Source organism: Neoarius graeffei, chromosome 23 (genome assembly GCF_027579695.1).
Source record: "Neoarius graeffei isolate fNeoGra1 chromosome 23, fNeoGra1.pri, whole genome shotgun sequence".
Lineage (NCBI taxonomy): Eukaryota > Metazoa > Chordata > Actinopteri > Siluriformes > Ariidae > Neoarius > Neoarius graeffei.
Genome location: NC_083591.1, coordinates 11,218,624 through 11,241,492, shown reverse-complemented (window position 1 = coordinate 11,241,492; position 22,869 = coordinate 11,218,624). Strand labels below are relative to the sequence as shown.

Sequence of the window (22,869 nt, the reverse complement as noted above, 5' to 3'; positions counted from 1 at the left end):
TAGGTTAACTGGTGGCTCTAAATTGACCGTAGGTGTGAATGTGAGTGTGAATGGTTGTCTGTGTCTATGTGTCAACCCTGCGATGACCTGGCGACTTGTCCAGGGTGTACCCTGCCTTTCACCCATAGTCAGCTGGGATAGGCTCCAGCTTGCCTGCGATCCTGTAGGACAGGATAAAGCGGCTAGAGATAATGAGATGAGATGAGATGAGATGAGATAATGAGATGAGAAATGTTGCGAATGACATGTTTTTACTGCGCTTGACCGCTAGATGGCAGTGAGAACTGCAGTTCATCATCCCAGCCGCAGAAGAGAGAAACAAAGAGGAAGAAGCAGCAGGAAGAAACATGGCTGCTCTCAGTGCTGCATTGCGTTTATTTCGTTCTTCTTGTCATGGAAGGAGAAATGTGGAAATCTTTGATGCTAGAGCCATTTTACGTGGTGTGAAGCGGTTGTCTTGTAGTTTATCATCAGTGGATAGTGAGTAACAATATTTTAATTGTCTAAAAATGAAAAGAATGAGCAGTGAGGTGTGTCTGTGTGTTGACCTGCTGTGCTTAGCTCCCACCTGAACACATCACTGAGCATTATACATTAGGGTTTAAAGAGCAAGTTTTATAAAGCACAAAAAAAAATCCTTCATAAGGTTTGACATTGTATGCAATGTCAGATTTTAAATTCATAATGCGTTTCTTGCTGGATTTCTGTCAGGATTTTGCTGGACAAGAATTGAGGTTTTGTTTAATTTGTCATTTTAATAATTTAATATTCCTCTTAATCGTCTACTAACCTAAGAATTTACAGTTGTAAATGCCAAAATAAGTGAGTAAATTATACATCCCATGACCCTGTGTCCGCCATCTTTATGGAAGTCCTAAAAGTCGATAAAGAAAACCCAGTTAAACAAATGAGACAAAAATATTATACTTGGTCATTTATTTATTGAGGAAAATGATCCAATATTACATATCTGTGAGTGGCAAAAGTATGTGAACCTTTGCTTTCAGTATCTGGTGTGACCCCCTTGTGCAGCAATAACTGCAACTAAACATTTGCGGTAACTGTTGATCAGTCCTGCACACCGGCTTGGAGGAATTTTAGCCCGTTCCTCCGTACAGAACAGCTTCAACTCTGGGATGTTGGTGGGTTTCCTCACATGAACTGCTCACTTCAGGTCCTTCCACAACATTTCAATTGGGTTAAGATCAGGACTTTGACATTATTCCTTTTTTAACCATTCTTTGGTAGAACGTCATTGTCTTGCTGCACGACCCACCTTCTTTTGAGATTCAGTTCATGGACAGATGTCCTGACATTTTCCTTTAGAATTGGCTGGTATAATTCAGAATTCATTGTTCTATCAATGATGGCAAGCCGTCCTGGCCCAGATGCAGCAAAACAGGCCCAAACCATGATACTACCACCACCATGTTTCACAGACGGGATAAGGTTCTTTTGCTGGAATGCAGTGTTTTCCTTTCTCCAAACATAGCGCTTCTCGTTTAAAACAAAAAGTTCTATTTTGGTCTCATCCATCCACTAAACATTTTTCCAATAGCCTTCTGGCTTGTCCACGTGATCTTTAGCAAACTGCAGACAAGCAGCAATGTTCTTTTTGGAGAGCAGTGGCTTTCTCCTTGCAACCCTGCCATGCACACCATTGTTGTTCAGTGTTCTCCTGATGGTGGACTCAAACATTAGCCAATGTGAGAGAGGCCTTCAGTTGCTTAGAAGTTACCCTGGGGTCCTTTGTGACCTTGCTGACTATTACACGCCTTGCTCTTGGAGTGATCTTTGTTGGTCGACCACTCCTGGGGAGGGTAACAATGGTCTTGAATTTCCTCCATTCGTACACAATCTGTCTGACTGTGGATTGGTGGAGTCCAAACTCTTTAGAGATGGTTTTGTAACCTTTTCCAGCCTGATGAGCATCAACAACGCTTTTTCTGAGGCCCTCAGAAATCTCCTTTGTTCGTGCCATGATACACTTCCACAAACATGTGTTGTGAAGATCAGACTTTGATAGATCCCTGTTCTTTAAATAAAACAGGGTGCCCACTGACACCTGATTGAAAACACCTGACTCTAATTTCACCTTCAAATTAACTGCTAATCCTTGAGGTTCACATACTTTTGCCACTCAGATATGTAATATTGGATCATTTTCCTCAATAAATAAATGACCAAGTATGATATTTTTGTCTCATTTGTTTAACTGGCTTCTCTTGATCTAATTTTCAGACTTGTGTGAAAATCTGATGGTGTTTCAGGTCATATTTATGCAGAAATATAGAAAATTCTAAAGGGTTCACAAACTTTCAAGCACCACTTTCCAAATGCATAACACGAAGCCCCAGTAAAATGTAGGTAGTTGAGCTTGGTAAAATGTTGAATCTGTAAACTTGTGCTAAACTTTTGTATGCTTTCATCTGCTTCCCAGTGACGAAGCTAGTAGTTAACACCAGGTAATTCACGATGTCTGTGCAATTCAGACTCAACCACATCCGTACATTGTCTTCATACTCTACAACATTGCTGTACGGATCCACCCCTGAACATTCTTTGATCTTTTCCCTGTATCTGACCTTGTCACTATTACTCAATTCGTGATATATTTGCAAAAAGTTACAGTTCGCCAATGTACTCTCCTTCATCGCCATGGATGATATCCCGCAAAATCGGAGAGCATCACAGGAGATTCGTGACGTAAGTGCAAACCGTCTTATTGACCAGAAGCTTAGATGTGTCAGGTACTTGGTCATATACCTGTCTCAAAGAAAGAGGCTGAAAATCCTGCAAAATGGTTCCTCACTGGTTAGAATCGCATCGCTAGAACCAGAATTAAAGCATTTTGAACATCTAAATACCTGTCCCTTTTGTTATTATAATAACGCATTGTGACACACAACTGACTGACTATATATAGATTGACAGTGGTTTCCGGCAAATGGCAGTTCTGTTTGTCAACTTGCCAGCAGTCCTGGCGAAAACCAACAGGTTTTTTTCTGCGGTCGTCTCAGCTATGCTGTGCCACCGAACTACAGAAGATTCCTGCCAAGGGACACTAAATAGCACTGATTAGTGGCGTCATCTATGGTGCAGCCTCACTTTTTTTAATATGGATACAGTAAATGATAGTTGTGATGATCAGGCTACCGCATACGGGGCAACCGATGCGCCACATCGTACGGCAGTGGTGAGAAATATGCGAAGACCGTGCAAGACAGCAGAAGGATCTCGAAGACATCATCCTTTAATTCTTGGTGCATGGAATGTACGAACAACAAATGATCATGTGGATTCTATAAGACCTGAACGTGCAACAGCAATAATCTGCAGAGAGCTTGAGAAAGCACAAATTGACATTTGCGCACTGAGTGAAGTTAGGCGACCTGGCTCAAGTAACGTAATTGAGAGAAGCCATACAATATTTTGGAGTGGCGGCGAAAAGAAAGAAGCAGGTGTTGGTTTTGCTATCAATAATAAACTAGTCACTCAGGGAATGAATCCCAACCCAATCAATGATAGACTCATGACGCTAAGGATCCAACTTAGGAATGGTGCCCACTTAACGCTGATTAGCGCTTATGCACCCACAATGCAACGTACACAAGAAGAAAAAGAACAATTTTATGAAAAGCTTGGTGATTGCTTAGACGAGGCAAAGTCTGATAACCCCATAATCTTAGGTGATTTTAACGCCCGCGTTGGGAAAGACTGGAAAACTTGGCCATCTGTAATTGGAAAGCATGGAGTGGGAAAAATGAATTCAAATGGGCTCATGTTACTAGAATTATGTACCAGATTTCAACTATCTATCATGGGTACAATGTTTCAACTGAGAAATAGCCTTAAGTGCACATGGCAGCATTTACGTTCGAAGCATTGGCATCAACTCGATCATGTGATAGCCAACAAAGAAGCTAAACAATATATCACAGTTACTAAAGTAAACTTAACAGCTGACTGCTTTACAGATCACAAGTTGCTTGTTTGCAAATGCCGATTTTCTATCAGGCCAAAGAAAAAGGGTGTGAAACCACCTAAACAGCTCAATACTAACATGAACAGTAAAAGAAGAGGAAAAACTTGAACGCTTTTTGAACGAAAGATTGCCTGAGTGCAGTCTCGATTGGGAAGATTTTAAGCAGCTCCTTCAGGAGGCAGCTGATCACACATTTGGAAAGAAAAAAGTGGTTTCGAACGACTGCTTTGACGATCAGGATGAGGAAATACAAATGTTGCTCAAGGATAAGAAGCTGAACAGGAACGCTCTTAGAGAACGCATTAGAACAATGAAAAATATGTGGTTTCGGAAAAAAGCTGAACAGGCAGAGCAATATTCACGAGAAAAGAACCATCGTGAATTTTATGCCATATTAAATGAGGTTTATGGTCCAAAAATAAAAAAAACTCACACCCTGTAAGATCCAAAGATGGAGTCCTTCTTACAACCCCGATTCCAAAAAAGTTAGGACAAAGTACAAATTGTAAATAAAAACGGAATGCAATAATTTACAAATCTCAAAAACTGATATTGTATTCACAATAGAACATAGACAACATATCAAATGTCGAAAGTGAGACATTTTGAAATTTCATGCCAAATATTGGCTCATTTGAAATTTCATGACAGCAACACATCTCAAAAAAGTTGGGACAGGGGCAATAAGAGGCTGGAAAAGTTAAAGGTACAAAAAAGGAACAGCTGGAGGGCCAAATTGCAACTCATTAGGTCAATTGGCAATAGGTCATTAACATGACTGGGTATAAAAAGAGCATCTTGGAGTGGCAGCGGCTCTCAGAAGTAAAGATGGGAAGAGGATCATCAATCCCCCTAATTCTGCACCGACAAATAGTGGAGCAATATCAGAAAGGAGTTCGACAGTGTAAAATTGCAAAGAGTTTGAACATATCATCATCTACAGTGCATAATATCATCAAAAGATTCAGAGAATCTGGAAGAATCTCTGTGCGTAAGGGTCAAGGCCGGAAAACCATACTGGGTGCCCGTGATCTTCGGGCCCTTAGACGGCACTGCATCACATATAGGCATGCTTCTGTATTGGAAATCACAAAATGGGCTCAGGAATATTTCCAGAGAACATTATCTGTGAACACAATTCACCGTGCCATCCGCCGTTGCCAGCTAAAACTCTATAGTTCAAAGAAGAAGCCGTATCTAAACATGATCCAGAAGCGCAGACGTCTTCTCTGGGCCAAGGCTCATTTAAAATGGACTGTGGCAAAGTGGAAAACTGTTCTGTGGTCAGACGAATCAAAATTTGAAGTTCTTTATGGAAATCAGGGACGCCGTGTCATTCGGACTAAAGAGGAGAAGGATGACCCAAGTTGTTATCAGCGCTCAGTTCAGAAGCCTGCATCTCTGATGGTATGGAGTTGCATTAGTGCGTGTGGCATGGGCAGCTTACACATCTGGAAAGACACCATCAATGCTGAAAGGTATATCCAGGTTCTAGAGCAACATATGCTCCCATCCAGACGACGTCTCTTTCAGGGAAGACCTTGCATTTTCCAACATGACAATGCCAAACCACATACTGCATCAATTACAGCATCATGGCTGCGTAGAAGAAGGGTCCGGGTACTGAACTGGCCAGCCTGCAGTCCAGATCTTTCACCCATAGAAAACATTTGGCGCATCATAAAATGGAAGATATGACAAAAAAGACCTAAGACAGTTGAGCAACTAGAATCCTACATTAGACAAGAATGGGTTAACATTCCTATCGCTAAACTTGAGCAACTTGTCTCCTCAGTCCCCAGACGTTTACAGACTGTTGTAAAGAGAAAAGGGGATGTCTCACAGTGGTAAACATGGCCTTGTCCCAACTTTTTTGAGATGTGTTGTTGTCATGAAATTTAAAATCACCTAATTTTTCTCTTTAAATGATACATTTTCTCAGTTTAAACATTTGATATGTCATCTATGTTCTATTCTGAATAAAATATGGAATTTTGAAACTTCCACATCATTGCATTCCGTTTTTATTTACAATTTGTACTTTGTCCCAACTTTTTTGGAATCGGGGTTGTACATCATCGGAGGAAATCAAAGATAGATGGGTAGAACACTTCAGTGAACTCCTAAATCATCATACAGAAGTAGATCTAAATATCGTGGAGGATATCGAACAGCATCAAGTGGATGACTCATTAGATGACCCAATCACTGAAAGTGAGCTGGACCAAGCACTCAAAAATACCAAGCTAGGGAAAAGTCCTGGTCCAGATGGAGTGTTAGCAGAAGTCCTTGTGAATGGAGGTGTCCGATTGAGAGCCTTTCTCTTAACAATGGCTACCCTTTTTTGGTCAGCAGAAAATATTCCAACCGATTTGATTGACCCTAATATAACGATACTTTACAAAAAAGGAGACAGAAGTCAATGCAGCAATTACAGAGGGATTTCCCTCCTCGGCGTCGTTGGAAAAGTCTTCGCTGATATTATTCTACAAAGACTCAAAAAGCTGGCAGAACTTATCTACGCACAATCTCAATCTGGATATCATAGTGGCAGAAGTACTATCGACGGTATTTTCACACTTAGACAACTGATGGAAAAGTCAAGGGAACAGCGAAGGAACATGTATAGCCTTCGTCGATTTCACCAAAGCCTTTGACACAGTAAACCGTGACCTCCTTTATGCCATCTTAGGCAACCTCGGTTGTCCAGCGAAATTCATCAGAATTATTAAGAAGTTATACACAAATGTACATGCAAGACTCATCGTTGACGGTGAACTCACAAATCCTTTTGAATACAACAGTGGTGTTAAACATGGCTGTAAACTGGCTCCCACACTCGATGGCATATACGCAGCTGTTTTACTATGGCTTGCATACAAGGAGATCAAGCACACTCTCAGCATCCAAGTCAGGTTTTGATATGATGGTGACTTATTTGACGTCAGAAGACTAAAGAGTAAGACCAAAGTCCTTGCCGTATACATCAGAGAGGCACAATATACAGATGATATAGCAATTTTCAGTGACACACCCGATGGTTTACAAATCCTTCTCACTGCCTACAATGATCTAGCTAAAAAGATGGGTCTATGCATTAATACCACAAAAACTGAAACAATGTGCATTGGACCAGAAGCCGAATTTTTCATCGATCATCAGGGACGCAGGAACTCATCTGAAGTGCAGGGTGCTGTAGGCTATGTCATCGGATGATGCACCAAATATAGCCCAAAGGCTATATTCTCAGTATTATTTCTTACAGTAGGCTACTAAAAGCCAGGCCAGAGCTATAATCTTACATTTACTGAGACACTCACATGTATTCAATAATAACTGCATTTATTTTTTTAGACAAAAGATGAAAAATACAAAGTGCGTTCTCAGCCAGAGCGCGCCGCGTAGCTGTCCATGGTATCAAACATCCAAACTATGATAGGTCGTACTCGTAGGCGTACATTTTTAGGTGACAAAAACAAGATAACCTTAATAAGATTAACCATACTAAAAGAAGAGAGGGCCTATTAAATTATTTACGGCCGCATTTTGACATCGTTCATAGTCCACACTCGCGTTCGTGTTCTCCCGCTCTCATACACGCAGCGGAGGCAGCCCCCTCCATCTTTAAAGAAATCAGAAATCCTTTTCTGGCTCATTGCTGCTACATTGACACACACCACTAGCTAAACGAACTCTCCCGCCACCAGTGCACTGTTCTACGCCACTGTTCTTTCCGGTCTGGTTGAGGTCTAAACGTTTATCACTCACCTCAAACCAAATTTTTTAAATTACATTTAAAACTACTTATAAGCATGTAAAAATTAGAAAAAAAAATGTTTTTTCATTTTGTTTTTATTTTAGAATAAAAGAAAAACGTATGCCTGAATTTACAACGCCAATGTTGTAGTTGCGTCTGTTGTCCAGGAGGGGGGTGCTGCAGCACCCTCAGCACCCCTAGTTCCTGCGTCCCTGTCGATCATACCAAATTAAAGAATGTCAGCAGCTTTAAGTATCTTGGTAGCTATGTAACAAATGACTGTTCAATAAAGGACGAATTAACAGCACGAATCCAAGCAAATTCGTGTGCTTTTGGAAGATTGCGTCATCGAGTTTTTGACTCACATGACCTAACCTATACCACTAAAGTAAAGGTCTACAATCAGTGCCTTATGCCGCTACTAATGTATGGCAGTGAAACATGGACTTTGAACCATCAACAAGTTAGGCAACTCCGTACAGTTCAACAGCATCATTTAAGGAGAATACTGAAGATAAAATGGGACCATTATATCAGCAACGAAGAAGTCCTCGCAATAGCATGTGTGGAAGACATAGAAATATTATTGGTAAGAAGTCAACTACGCTGGCTAGGCCATGTGTCCAGAATGGAGGATGATCATCCAGTGAAATCCTTACTATATGGTGAATTAACTGAAGGAAAACGTCCTGTTGGTCGTCCAAAGCTCAGATATAAAGACACGTGTAAAAGTGTGTTGAAATATGGCGATGTTCTCGACCAATGGAAGACAAAAGTAGAGAACTGAACTGAATGGAGAAAGATGATTCGTCAAATATGTGACAAAGTCAACGAGAAAAGAGTTCATGCATACGAAAAACAGAGGGACAAGAGGAGAAGGAAAGGAAATGAATCAGATACAATCTCATAAACTGTTATTATTTGTATGAACTTATAATTTACTTTATCTTTTGTTAATTGTGTTATACCTGTTTTCAGGATTAGGCGCGTGTGTGTATGTATGTATGTATATATATATATATATATATATATATATATATATATATATATATATATGAGTGATTCCACACTTATGGGTACTGAACATGCAGGACATGAACTTATTTTTAAAAATTCACCTAAAACCATTTCTTTTTTTTACCATCCGGTCACAAAACATGTAATCTTTAATGAATATGTTAAAAGATAACTTTAATTTTCTGAGATGTAATAAAAACATATTTATATGCCAAAGTCAGAACGTAACAGAAGTGTTGTGGACATATATATTCTCAATTTTAACAATGTAGAATTACTTTTTGAAACATAGGAAGGTGATGTTTTAGCAAATATAATTAATAAACCTGTGTAGTAGAATAAACATACACATTCTTTCAATAAGATTAACATGGTATAGAGCTAGATTGTAATTCATTTGTAACAGACGCGAGATCCAGTCGTAACAGAAGTAATGTAACAGACATCATTTTGGAACTCATAGGCTTGACTTTGGCATATAAATATGTTTTTATTACATCTCAGAAAATTAAAGTTATCTTTTAACATATCATTCATTAAAGATTACATGTTTTGTGACCTGATGGTAAAAAAAGAAATGGTTTTAGGTGAATTTTTAAAAATAAGTTCATGTCCCCATTTCAGTACCCATAAGCGTGGAATCACTCATATGTGTGTGTGTGTGTATATATATATATATATATATATATATATATATATATATATATATATATAAAACTGACTAATGGCATTTAAAAACCTCCTTTCTTTAAACGTTTGTTTACCCAAGATAAACCCTATCATAAAATATTTACATTCACATTGCTGATGTATTGTTTCCTTTTTTTTTTCTCCATTTGCTTTATCAAGACAATGATGGGGTCAAAAAAGCCAAGTTCACAGATGCTGAAGTTCAGGACATTTTGATGAGAATCACAAGTTTGGATTTGAATAAAGTATTTCGTCCGGTTCAAAAGGAGTTAAAACCTCCGAAGTATAAACTTCTGACTGATGCTCAGTTAGAGGAGGTAAGGCAGGGAACTTTTTTCATCTTTCTTTTTTATAATGACCAAGTTTTCAGGGTGTTTTTTTTTTTTTCTCCCCCCAGCATATATCAGCACTGCTGTGTTGGGCTGCATGTACTAGTGCATCTCAAAAAATTAGAATATTGTGAAAAAGTTCAATATTTTCCATCATTTATTTAAGAAAGTGAAAGTTATATATTATAGACTCATTACACAAACTAAAATGTTTCAGGCATTTTTCTATTTTAATTTTAATCAGTATGGCATACAGTACAAAAACATAAAAAACCCATCTCAAAATATTAGAATATTTCATTTTGAGTTTGAGTAAAACAGTATGAACACAGTGTATCTCTCGGTCTAGTTCAGTACACACAACCACAATCATGGGGAAGACTGCTGACTTGACTGTTGTCCAGAAGATGATCACTGATGCCTTCCACAAGCAGGGTAAGCCACAAAAGGTCATTGCTGAAAAGGGTGGCTGGAAAAGGTGCACAAGCAACAGGGATGGCCGCAGTCTTGAGAGGATTGTTAAGAAAAGTTGATTCAAGAACTTGGGAAAGCTTCACAAGGAGTGGACTGAGGCTGGTGTCAGTGTATCAAGACCCATCACGAACAGACATCTTCAAGAAAGGGGATACAACTTTCACATTCCTAATATCAAGCTACTCCTGAGCCAGAGACAATGTCAGAAGTGTCTTATCTGGGCTAAGGAGAGAAAGAAATGGACTGTTGCTCAGTGGTCCAAAGTCCTCTTTTCAGATGAAAGTACATTTTGCATTTAATTTGGAAATCATGGTTCTAGAGTCTGGAGGAAGAGTGGAGAGGCACAGAATCCAAGGTGTTTGAAGCCCAGTGTGAAGTTTCCACAGTCTGTGATGATTTGGAGTGCCATGTCATCTGCTGGTGTTGGTCCACTGTATTTTATCAAGTCCAGAGTCAACACAGCCATCTACCAGGAGATTTTAGAGCACTTCATGCTTCCATCTGCTGACGAGCTTTTTGGAGATGCTGATTTCCTTTTCCAGCAGGACTTAGCACCTACCCACAGTGCCAAAACTACTACCAAATGGTTTGCTGACCATGATATTACTGTGTTTGATTGGCCAGCCAACTTGCCTGACCTGAACCCCAGAGATAATCTATGGGGTATTGTCAAGAGGAAGATGAGAAACACCCGACCCAAAAATACAGATACGCTGAAGGCCACTATCAAAGCAACCTGGGCTTCAATAACATCTCAGCAGTGCCACAGACTGATCACCTCCATGCCACACCGCACTGATACAGTAATTCATGGTAAAGGAGCCCCAACCAAGTATTGAGTGTATAAATGAATATACTTTTCAGAAGTTGGACGTTTCTGTATTGTAAATCCTTTTTTTGATTGATCTTAGGGAATATTCTAATAATTTGAGATACTGGATTTCTGATTTTCATGAGCTATAAGCCATAATCATCAAAATTAAAACAAAAAAGGCTTTAAATATTTCACTTTACATGTAATGAATATAGAATATATGAAAGTTTACCTTTTTGAATTAAATTATGAAAAAAAGGAACTTTTTCATGGTATTCTAATTTTTTGAGATGCACTAGTACATGTGCCAAATATGCAAACATGCATGTAGAGTAAAAATAGTGTAACATTTATTTATTTATTTTTAAAATAAGAATCTTAAATGTTTTGTGGAATGAAAAATTGTGTGTGTGTGTAGGCAGTGCAGAAGGCAGAGGAACAGGCCAAGAGGTTGCTGAAGGTGCCACCAGTTTTACCAGAAAGGCAACCTGTTGAGGAAGTCCTATGTGAGGATAAGATACTGGAGGGCATGGACACAGCCAAATACGTCTTCACAGACATCACCTACAACATCCCACACCGAGTAATTATGCCATTCTGTTATTTGTGCATGAATAGTCTGTGTGTGTATGGACATTATGTAGTTCAGATACGATATTTAGAAATGAGTTATGGAGGAAATCGGTGATTCCAGGACACATTCGCTTACACATCTGGAATACCTGCTTACTGATGAGCCCAGACTTAACTGAGTTAATCTGTTGTTGATAACCAGAATTATTAGAATCGCACTGTTTCAGTTTTTTTTTGTCATGTGCTCAAAATGTCTGGGATGGTTGGACAGCGGCGGCACGGTGGTGTAGTGGTTAGCGCTGTCGCCTCACAGCAAGAAGGTCTGGGTTTGAGCCCCGTGGCCGACAAGGGCCTTTCTGTGCGGAGTTTGCATGTTCTCCCCGTGTCCGCGTGGGTTTCCTCCGGGTGCTCCGGTTTCCCCCACAGTCCAAAGACATGCAGGTTAGGTTAACTGGTGACTCTAGGGCTACATCCACACGACAACGGCAACGAGATGTTATTTAAAAATATATCGCGTCCAAATGGGCAACGATCAGTAAAATATCAGGTCCATATGGCAACGCAACGCTTGCTGAAAATGATGCAATACACATGCCACACCTCTAGGGGCGCTGTAAGACGGTCCCTTCGGAGACACCAGAACAATAGAAGTAAGGACGCATGCGCATAAACTATTATGCGCGAGACTTCATATTAGCCACAAAGTCAGGAAAATCTGTTTGTAAAATTACATTATAATGACCAAATACAATGAAAAGTATTTTTCCAGTCTCACCTGTGAAAGGTAATCCCATGTGATCTCGTTTGGACGGCAAACCTGTTGGTACAGTTAAACGCAGCTAATCTTTATTCTCCGCTTTGACCTATCCAATATGGTGGCAATATTATTTATATATATATATATATATATATATATATATATATATATATATATATATAGAATATCCAATATTCTACGCGGAAGGCGGCGTCTTTAATGGTCCGGAATAAATTGAATGCTACACGTTGATGGATTAATTTGTTGTTTCTCACCTGTGAAAGGTAATCCCATGTGATCTCGTTTGGACGGCAAACCTGTTGGTACAGTTAAACGCAGCTAATCTTTATTCTCCGCTTTGACCTATCCAATATGGTGGCAATATTATATATATATATATATATATATATATATATATATATATATATATATAGAATATCCAATATTCTACGCGGAAGGCGGCGTCTTTAATGGTCCGGAATAAATTGAATGCTACACGTTGATGGATTAATTTGTTGTTTCTCACCTGTGAAAGGTAATCCCATGTGATCTCGTTTGGACGGTAAACCTGTTGGTACAGTTAAACGCAGCACATGAATCTTTATTCTCCGCTTTGACCTATCCAATATGGCAGCAAGGATGACGTATGATTCTACGTGGAAGGCGGCGTCTTTAATGGTCCAGAATAAATTGAATGCTACACGTTGATGGATTAATTTGCTCTTCTACGCCCTTTTTGAGGAATGTATTGTCGGACTTAAACCCACATCTGAAGAGGTGAGATCGCTCCTTTTTTTTCCCTATTTTTGCTGGCGGGATTGACTCTGCCCTAAGGGTAGAGTCTCTCTCTCTCTCTCTCTCTCTCTCTGCACCATTACACAATAAATATTCACAGTGAAAATATTTTGTAAGCACGTTTCATGAACCAAGTTATAGGATTTGTTGACAACTCGCATCGAGTTCGTTACACTTCTACCCGGCGTGAAGCACTCACAGTCGTGGTTGTGACGTCATCGTAAACAAATCCGTTCTACTCATCCAGACGACTTCACAACGGCAACGTTGCCAGATCTTTCCACTCTGGAACCCGTTCTCAAAAAGATTGCGTTTTGGGCACCCAAAACGCCGGTGCCGTGTGGACGCCAGGCCTAAACGATAAGCAATTGTATCGGAGTCACCTGAATCCGTTGCTGTGTGGACAGGGCCTAAATTGACTGTAGGTGTGAATGTGAGTGTGAATGGTTGTCTATGTGTCAGGCCTGTGATGACCTGGTGACTTGTCCAGGGTGTACCCCGCCTTTCGCCCGTAGTCAGCTGGGATAGGCTCCAGCTTGCCTGCGACCCTGTAGAACAGGATAAAGTGGCTAGAGATAATGAGATGAGATGGTTGTACAGTGAGATGTTTGTTGTGAGGCTCAGGTACTGTATAGCTGTGCAATACAAAATATATACAGAAGAAAATAAGAGAGGAGGTGTGTGTGTGTTTGTTTTGGGGGGAGTTAGTCCATCACATGAACCAGAGAGGGTTGTAGGCACCAGAGGTATTAGAACCAGAGTCAGTGATGGGAATCCGAGTGAGTCACAGGAACCCGAATCAGTTGCGGGAACTGGAGCTGTTAGACCCCCGAGTCGGTCGCGGTATCCGGCGCTGTTAGACCCCCGAGTCGGAAGTAGAGCCATTGTTTGGATTCAGAGTCAGTTAAAGGAACCCGGGTCTATCTTAGAAACCAGTTAGTCATTGGAACCAGACTTATTAGTATAATTTGGAGTGCATCTGATCTGCGTTTACTTAAAAAGGTTGAAATATTTTGAAACAATGATGTAATGCTGGTTGTTTGTTTCGGCCAGGTAACTGGCGCCTTTACAGACACTGTTGTGAGTCGTTAATCACTGGATCTCCAGCTGCCTTCACCTTCTTTTACTCTTTATATTTTGAACAGGAGCGGTTTATTGTGGTGAGAGAGCCGAGCGGGGTGCTGCGCAAAGCATCATGGGAAGAAAGAGACCGACTCATACAGGTTTACTTCCCCAGGGAGGGCCGCAAGCTCACAGCGCCACCTATCTTTAAAGAAGAAAATCTCAAGGTACTGCAGAAGAACAATGGTCTTTTAAAAAAAAAAAAGGGGGATTTAAGTGTAACCTCGCTCCATTTCTCTGTCCATGTGTAGGTTTTGTTTGGGCAAAACAGACATGAGGAGGTTTTGAACTACTGCCTGGTCCAGTTTGAACCAGACTCTGCAGATTTCAAGCAGGTATGTGTAGCTAAACTGTGAAATGCATGTTTGTTTGTTTGTTTGTTTGTTTGCTTGCTTGCATCATCACTGTATTGTTATACATATATTTCACTTTTATATTAAAACTGCTGTCCTGGTCCGTGTAGTCACTCTTGTTAGATGTGGAGCTCAGGTTATTCTGGCAGAAACTCTCTTCTTCTTGATTTGTCAGAAGTGAGTGGGGGGAGGGAGGAGGTATACTTACCCTTAGTGTATTTCAGTAAATAAAATAAAGTTCATATTTCAGTTAATAAAATGATATACATGTTACGAAACGACTCCTGACTGCGTTTGTGTGAATTGTTCTCAGGTACACACAGTGACCTACGAGGACATTGAGAAACATGGGAAATATGACCTTCTCAGGTCCACGTGTTTATTTGGAGGTCTTGTGTGGCACCTCGTCAGCAGCCGCAGAATAGACGGGTTGTTGATGGACATGCTGCAGAGAGACCGGTGAGTGTGAGATGGGCACAATGCATAAAAGAATGAAGACAAAACCAAAGATTAGATTTAAATCCATTCCATTAGTGTCAGTGATGGGATTTCAGATAAGTTGTCTTCGCTGATCTACAGCAGGGTTAATATATTGATGAAAACTAAGACTAAAACGAACAGTGAAAATAGAATTTTGTTAGCTGACATAAAAATGACAGTTTTCACAAAAATGAAAACACAATAAAAACAATATAACACGATCTAATACAAAATAGAATTGCAGCTGAACTCAGTTTCATTTTCTCCCTCAAGACAGTAACAGACTATTTCCAGTAGGGGACAGTATTGCCGGCTCTTGTAAAACTCCAAAGATGATGCTTGCTGTGCAATACCTGGAAACCGAACACTAAGATTATAAGAAAGGAGGAGGGAAACAATGGGCAGGGTGGGGGAGTCGTCAAGAAAAAGAGTAGGTTATAGGGACCAGAGATATTAGAACCCGAGTCACTGACAGAAATCAGTGAGAGACACAGGAACTGAAGCTATTAGAACTTGGGTCAGTCACGGGAGCCAGGGCTATTAGAACCCGGGGTTAGTCACGGGAGCCGGGGCTATTAGAACCCGGGGTTGGTCACGGGAGCAGGGGCTGTTAGAACCCGGGGTTGGTCACGGGAGCAGGGGCTGTTAGAACCCGGGGTTGGTCACGGGACCGGGGCTGTTAGAACCCGGGGTTGGTCACGGGGGCCGGGGCTGTTAGAACCCGGGGTTGGTCACGGGGGCCGGGGCTGTTAGAACCCGGGGTTAGTCACGGGAGCCGGGGCTATTAGAACCCGGGGTTGGTCACGGGAGCAGGGGCTGTTAGAACCCGGGGTTGGTCACGGGAGCAGGGGCTGTTAGAACCCGGGGTTGGTCACGGGACCGGGGCTGTTAGAACCCGGGGTTGGTCACGGGGGCCGGGGCTGTTAGAACCCGGGGTTGGTCACGGGGGCCGGGCCTGTTAGAACCCGGGGTTGGTCACGGGGGCCCAGAGTTGAACTAAAACTATAAGATGTTGAAAGTAATTTGGGCAAAATATTGCACTACTTACCTTTTGACAAGGCACACCTGTTAATTGTTAACCCCGGGTTCTAATAGCCCCGGCTCCTGCGACTAACCCCGGGTTCTAATAGCCCTGGCTCCCGTGACTGACCCAAGTTCTAATAGGTTCAGTTAGAACCCGGGGTTGGTCACGGGAGCAGGGGCTGTTAGAACCCGGGGTTGGTCACGGGAGCAGGGGCTGTTAGAACCCGGGGTTGGTCACGGGACCGGGGCTGTTAGAACCCGGGGTTGGTCACGGGGGCCGGGCCTGTTAGAACATGGGGTTGGTCATGGGGGCCCAGAGTTAAACTAAAACTATAAGATGTTGAAAGTAATTTGGGCAAAATATTGCACTACTTACCTTTTGACAAGGCACACCTGTTAATTGAAAAGCATTCCAGGTGACGACCTCATGAAGCCGGTTAAGATAATGCCAATAGTGTGCAAAGCATCATCAAGGTAAATGGTGGCTACTTTGAAGAATCTAAAATATTAAATATTTTGCTTTTTTTTCACACTTTTTGTTTAGCACATAATTCCATATGTTATTTCATAGATGTCTTCAGTATTGTTCTACACACTAGAAAATATAAAACACAGAAAAACCTATGAATGAGTAGGGGTGTCCAAACTTTTGACCGGTACTGTATATGAAACATGACATCACGTTTATGCTGCATTAGTGAACCAAATAAAGCAAATAATTCAATGCGCTAGTCATCCAACATCTGAGGAAAGGAGGACATTTGGTTATTAAGAAAAAAATTGTTTTTTTATTTATTAACATTTTTATTGATCCCTCAGGGGGAAATGTGAGAGAGAATCGATTTATAATATTGATATACATTTTGTATATTGCTTCTGATTTATTAAACTGCAAATCAAACATTTTTCAGGTTGTCAAAACGTTGTGCTCGTATTTACACACACTACAACAAAAGCTGTTCAAGATGAAATGGATAAATAAGGGACCTGTTGGTGTAATTTCCACACGTTCCATTTACAATCAAATTTGTCTGTATGCATTATTGATCATTAAAGGCTATTGTGCAGTAAGAGGCGATGCAATGTAATGTTTGTTTAATGAAGTGTGTGTGGTGGTCCCATTTATTTAGAATGATTGATTGCACCTTCTGTGAGGCAGCAGTGCTAATACCACCATACCACTCAATAATAATACTTTTAATTTGCTTTTCTGGAGAGGTGGAGCATTTATAATGTAGACTGAGATCACATGCCCAAAAAAAAGGACTGCTTCATAAAAACACCTGTGTACCCTGGAATTTAAAAGCCCCAATTTGTTTGACTTACTCCGAGCACATTTTAAGAATCGCTGCTTCCTTAACGGGACCGACTCACTCTTTCCAGAAGCCTCTGTGCCAAGTCACCATTTTTTGCACCCATAGGTATTCCACTGTTTTGAAAAACAATCCAGCAACAGCCTAAGGCATAGATCATAAATTGTAACTTGAAACTGAAGATATTTGTCAAAATAGTTATATTTTTAATTCCTTCGACTGATCCATTCTGTTTTTTCATTTGGTTATTCCGTTATAATGGACCAGAACCGGTCTCGTGGGTGGCCATGAAGGAAAGAAAATATCGGGAATATTCTATTCAAAACTTCTACGTACGACATGTACAGTCAAGCCGGAGAGTCTGCACACCCCTTTCACCTTCTCCACATTTTATTACATTACAGACTTATTCTACAATAGATTGAGTTCATTTTTTGTCAAATTCTACACAAAATAGCCCATAATGACAAAGTAAAAACAGGTTTTTAGACATTTGTGCCAATTTATTAAAAATCTAAATGTAAAATATCATATGTACACAAGTGTGCACACCCTTTGATATGACACCCAAAAGTGAGCTGAGGTGCATTTTTGTTTCCACTGATACTGCTTGAGATGTTTCTACAACTTAATTGGAATCCACCTGTGGTAAATTCAATTGATTGGACATGATCGGGGATTGCCAATACTTGTCTATATAAGGTCCCACAGTTGACAGTGCATGTCAGAGCAAACTCCAAGCCATGGGGTCAAAGGAATTATCTGCAGACCTCAGAAACAGGATTGTGTCAAGGCATAGATCTGGAGAAGCGTACAGAAAAATGGCTGCAGCTTTACAGGTCCCAAAGAGCACAGTGGCCACCATCATTCGTAAATGGAAGAAGTTTGGAACCACCAAGAATCTTCCTAGACCTGGCCAAACTTGGCGATTGGGGAAGACGGGCCTTGGCCAGGGAGGTGAGCAAGAACCCGAGGGTCACTCTGACAGAGCTCCAGCATATCCTTGTAGAGATGGGAGAACCTTTCAGAAGATCAACCACCCAGGCAGCACTCCACAAATCAGGCCTTTATGGTAGAGTGGCCAGATGGAAGCCACTCCTTAGTAAAAGGCACATGACAGCCTGCTTAGAGTTTGCCAAAAGGTACCTAGAAGACTCTCAAATCATGAAAAACAAGATTTTCTGGTCTGATGAAACCAAAATTGAACTTTTTGGCCTGAATACCAAGCGTCGTGTCTGGAGGAAACCAGGCACTGCTCATCACCTGGCTAATGCCATCCCAACAGTGAAGCGTGGTGGTGGCAGCATCATGACATGGGGATGTTTATCAGCAGCGGGAACGGAGTGACTAGTCCTGATAGAGGGAAAGATGAATGCAGCTAATTACATGGAGATCCTTGAAGAAAACCTGCTCCAGAGTGCTCTGGACCTCAGACTGGGGCAAAGGTTTACCTTCCAACATGACAACGACCCAAAGCACACACCCAAGAGAACAAAGGAGTGCCTATGGAGAAAGTCTGTAAATGTCCTTGAGTGGTCCAGCCAGAGCCCAGACCTGAATCCAATTGAACATCTGTAGAAGGGGCTGAAAATGGCTGTGTACTGATGCTCCCCATCCAGCCTGATGGAGCTTGCAAGGATATGCCAAGAGGGATGGGCAAAAATGTCCAGAAACAAATGGGCCAAGCTCACAGCTTCTTTCCCGAGATGCCTTGAAGCTGTAATTGCTGCCAAAGGTGCATCAACCAAGTATTGGGCTAAGGGTGTGTACAGATACGGTATGTAACCTCTAAATAACCTATTTTTGTCAGTTAAATAAAATTGCATATTTTCTAAAAACTTGCTTTCACTTGGTCATTGTGCTATTTTGTGACAAAAAATGAACTCAATCTATTGTAGAATAAGTCTGTAACGTAATAAAATTTGGAGAAGGTGAAAGGGGTGTGCAGACTTTCCGGCTTGACTGTAGATGAAGTTTGAGATGGATTTCGAATGGATCACTAACCGTGAATTTGCTACACGGAAAGCTTGCAAAGTAGCAGTCATGTGGTTTCAAAACAAAAATAATGAACTGTATCCTGGGCAGGGTGAGTCAGCCCCTTTTAAAGATGGCAAACGTTGATCAAATCCAGGTCATGGGTTGAAGAAGGGGAAAAAAAAAAAACGTTTTTCACATGCACACTAAAGCACAGTGAGATTCATCCTCTGTATTTAACCCATCTGAAGCAGTGAACACGTGTGCACACACACCCAGAGCAGTGGGCAGCCATACTACAGCGCCTGGGGAGCAGTTAGGGGCTTAGGTACCTTGCTCAAGGGCACTTCAGCCCAAGGCTGCCCCGTGTTAGCCTAACTGCATGTCTTTGAGCTGTGGGGGGAAACTGGAGCACCTGGAGGAAACCCATGCAAACGCCACACAGAAAGGCTCCCGTTGGTCACTGGGCTGAAACCCAGAACCTTCTTGCTGTGAGGCGACAGTGCTAACCACTACGCCACCATGCCGCCCCTGAAGGGTCTACTGAGGAATCGAACAAATGTTTGTGTGGAGTTGGACCTTTTAGTAAAGGATAACTCAACTGTTATAGGCTAATTTGAACTCGAGGAACAACTTGGGACCTGTGCCAAAATTGCTATCCAGGGCAAACAGGCCAAAAATTACGAATCCAAGATGGCTGCCGATAGCCATATTGAAAATATCAATTTTTGAACCACTCACCATAGAAGTATGTGCAAGACCTCATTTTGTGGGTTTGTGGGTATGGGGAATCCATTAGTGACATCATTTTCATGATTGAAGGAAAAGCTATGGTCAAGGGCAAGGTTTAAAAAATATATATATATTGGCCAAAATTGCAGTTTCACAGAAAACGTGAGAAAAACAGAATAACCCTACCTCAAACATGAAATCATGGAATTGGAAGACCTATGCACATAATTTTAGGAGAGTATAAGAGAGCAAGCATTTGGTTAATATAAAGAAATTGTATTTTCAATCATATTATTATGATCAATGGAATGTTAAAGTGAAAAATACAAAAAACTTTAGTAAGCAGCAATATCTTGAGAGCCTATATGTTTAACAGCCAACAATACAACATCACATTATTACTGTTTATGCGTCATATAAACCACGGTCAGGAACATAGTTACACAATAGTAATACCGGCGGCCATCTTGGATTGGTAATCTTCAGGCTGTCCGCCCCAGATAGCAATTTTGGCACATATCCCAAGTTATTCCTTGGGGTCAAACTAGCCCAGGGGTTTTCAAAGTGTGGGAGAGTCAGCCCCCCCCCCCCCCCTTACAATTTTTGTCGTTGCTATACTTGATGTTCCATTCGTATTTAAAAAAAATGGTTGTTGTACACATTTTAAACATGTGCTTTTTTAAAACATTTTAAACATCTCATAGCATTGTTAGCTAGCACCTCTTGGCAGACAACACACTGTGGCAGTGGAGCATCTTCAGATCCAGTCCATGAAAATCCAAACTTTAAATAATCGTGGTCATACTTCCTTCTTTTTTTGCTTGGCCCAGACTCTGTCTCCTCGCTCATTGTAGCTTTAGGTACTAAAAATCGATCCATTTTGTCTCTGGTAAAGGCTAGCTAAAGTTCGCTAAATGTCCGCAATAGTAACTTATTCTGGTTTATTTTTCCTCACGTTGCGCCCCCCCGAAGAACTCTGGTGCCCCCTAGGGGAGGCGCGCCCCACACTTTGAAAAGCCCTGAACTAGCCTATAACAGTTGAGTTATCCTCTCCTAAATTGTGGGTGGTAGAAATGGGCAACTGGACTTGCTTGAAGACTCTTGAAAATGTTTCACCTCTCATCCAAAAGGCTTCCTCAGTTCTGTCTGACAGACAGAACTGAGGAAGCCTTTTGGACGAGAGGTGAAACGTTTTCAAGAATCTTCAAGCAAGTCCAGTTGCCCATTTCTACCACCCACAGTTTACTATGACCTGGATGATTGAGAATCTTCACAAACACCTCTCCTAAATTATGTGCATACATGTCTAAGCCAGGTCCTAGACTACCTCATGTCCTTGTAGATATGGAGCCAGAATTCAGTAATATGACAGTAATTTATGCGTTTACTGTTTTAGGCTACAGGATGCAGTGGATTTGGTGCATCTGTTTAACCTGGTGCATCCTCAGAGTGATGTGGCATTACAGGGCAAAAACGCCACAGGCATCGACCTGCTCAAGGTGATCACACACATCACGTGAACATGCTTTGCTGATGGATTCCTTACAACTGATGATTGCAGTTAATGAATCTCCCGTGCATTGTGTCCTGATGGTATAATCTCTCACGTCTCCCACCTTTTTCCTCTCAGGTTTATGCGGGTTGTGAGTCTCAGAAGCCTGCAATAAAGTTGGCTTTGCAGTCGTATGAACAGGCGATGGCAGTGAACTCTTCTTAAACCGAAACTGTACCAAAGTGCAGCATCATGTGAGGCATCACTATGTATTGTACAATAAGGCAATTTTGTAATATTACAACAGCACAGAAAATTGCAAATTGATTATCTTGTGTAACACTGTGTGTTAATAAACTTTCAGCTATGTGAATCGTGTTGTGCCCACAGTATCCACACACCACCCAGCCTAAATAGCTAAACAGTGAAATAACGGAGCTGTCAATGGACGGCGTATCAAATATTTTCACTTGCCAAAATAGAATTGTCTTGAATATGGACAAATGTATCTAATATTTCTTATATTAAGATAAAATAGATTTAGTCTATTTAGATGCTTTTACTCATTTTTAAGCTTTTTTTCTCATTCTAGTGGAAGACAATATTTCTTCTTTCTGGAAATAAATGCTTCAAGTTAAGATTATTTCAAGCTTGAAATTAGTAACTAGAAATAGGTTTAATAAGCATATTTAAATTTTTTTTCTAAACACACTAATTGCAACCCCAATCCCAAAAAAGTTGAGACGCTGTGTGAATTGTAAATGAAAACAGAATGCGATAATTTGCAAATCATGGAAACCCTATATTTCATTAAACAGTACAAAGACATCATATCAAATGTTGAAACAGATTTTTTTTAAATCTCATTTTGAATTTGATGTCAATAACACATTTCAGAAAAGTTGGGACAGGGCAACAAAAGACTGAAAAAGTTGATATGAAAAACAAAACTAAGTTAATTGGTAACAGGTCAGTAACATGATTGGGTATAAAAAAAAAAAAAAAGAGCATCCTGGCAAGGCAGTGTGTCTCAGAAGTAAAGATGGGGAGGGGTTCATCGTTCTGTGAAAGACTGCGTGGGCAAACAGTGCAACAATTTAAGAATAACGTTCTTCAATGTAAAATTGCACAGAATTTGTGGATCACATCATCTATGGTCCATAAGATCATTAAATTCAGAGAATCTGGA

The 22,869-nt window shown here is 40.8% G+C and overlaps 1 protein-coding gene across 1 annotated transcript; it reads left to right on the top strand.

Annotated features, from left to right (window-relative positions):
* Nucleotides 1–324: 324 nt before the first annotated feature.
* mrps22 (mitochondrial ribosomal protein S22) lies at nucleotides 325–22,053 on the top strand. Its single transcript, XM_060905259.1, has 8 exons — nucleotides 325–480; nucleotides 9,609–9,766; nucleotides 11,485–11,649; nucleotides 14,337–14,480; nucleotides 14,565–14,648; nucleotides 14,980–15,125; nucleotides 21,585–21,687; nucleotides 21,819–22,053. Exons 1-8 carry the CDS (start codon nucleotides 348–350, stop codon nucleotides 21,903–21,905), a joined length of 1,020 nt encoding a protein of 339 aa, XP_060761242.1. The 5' UTR covers nucleotides 325–347; the 3' UTR covers nucleotides 21,906–22,053.
* The last annotated feature ends 816 nt before the right edge of the window (nucleotides 22,054–22,869 follow it).

What these genes read in the sequence shown, in the direction of transcription:
- mrps22 (XM_060905259.1), top strand. Translation starts at nt 348, where the DNA reads ATGGCTGCTCTCAGTGCTGCATTGCGTTTATTTCGTTCTTCTTGTCAT. An exon ending in CTGATGCTCAGTTAGAGGAG is followed by an intron (nt 9,767 to 11,484) that starts GTAAGGCAGGGA and finishes GTGTGTGTGTAG; the next exon opens with GCAGTGCAGAAGGCAGAGGA. An exon ending in CCTACAACATCCCACACCGA is followed by an intron (nt 11,650 to 14,336) that starts GTAATTATGCCA and finishes TATTTTGAACAG; the next exon opens with GAGCGGTTTATTGTGGTGAG.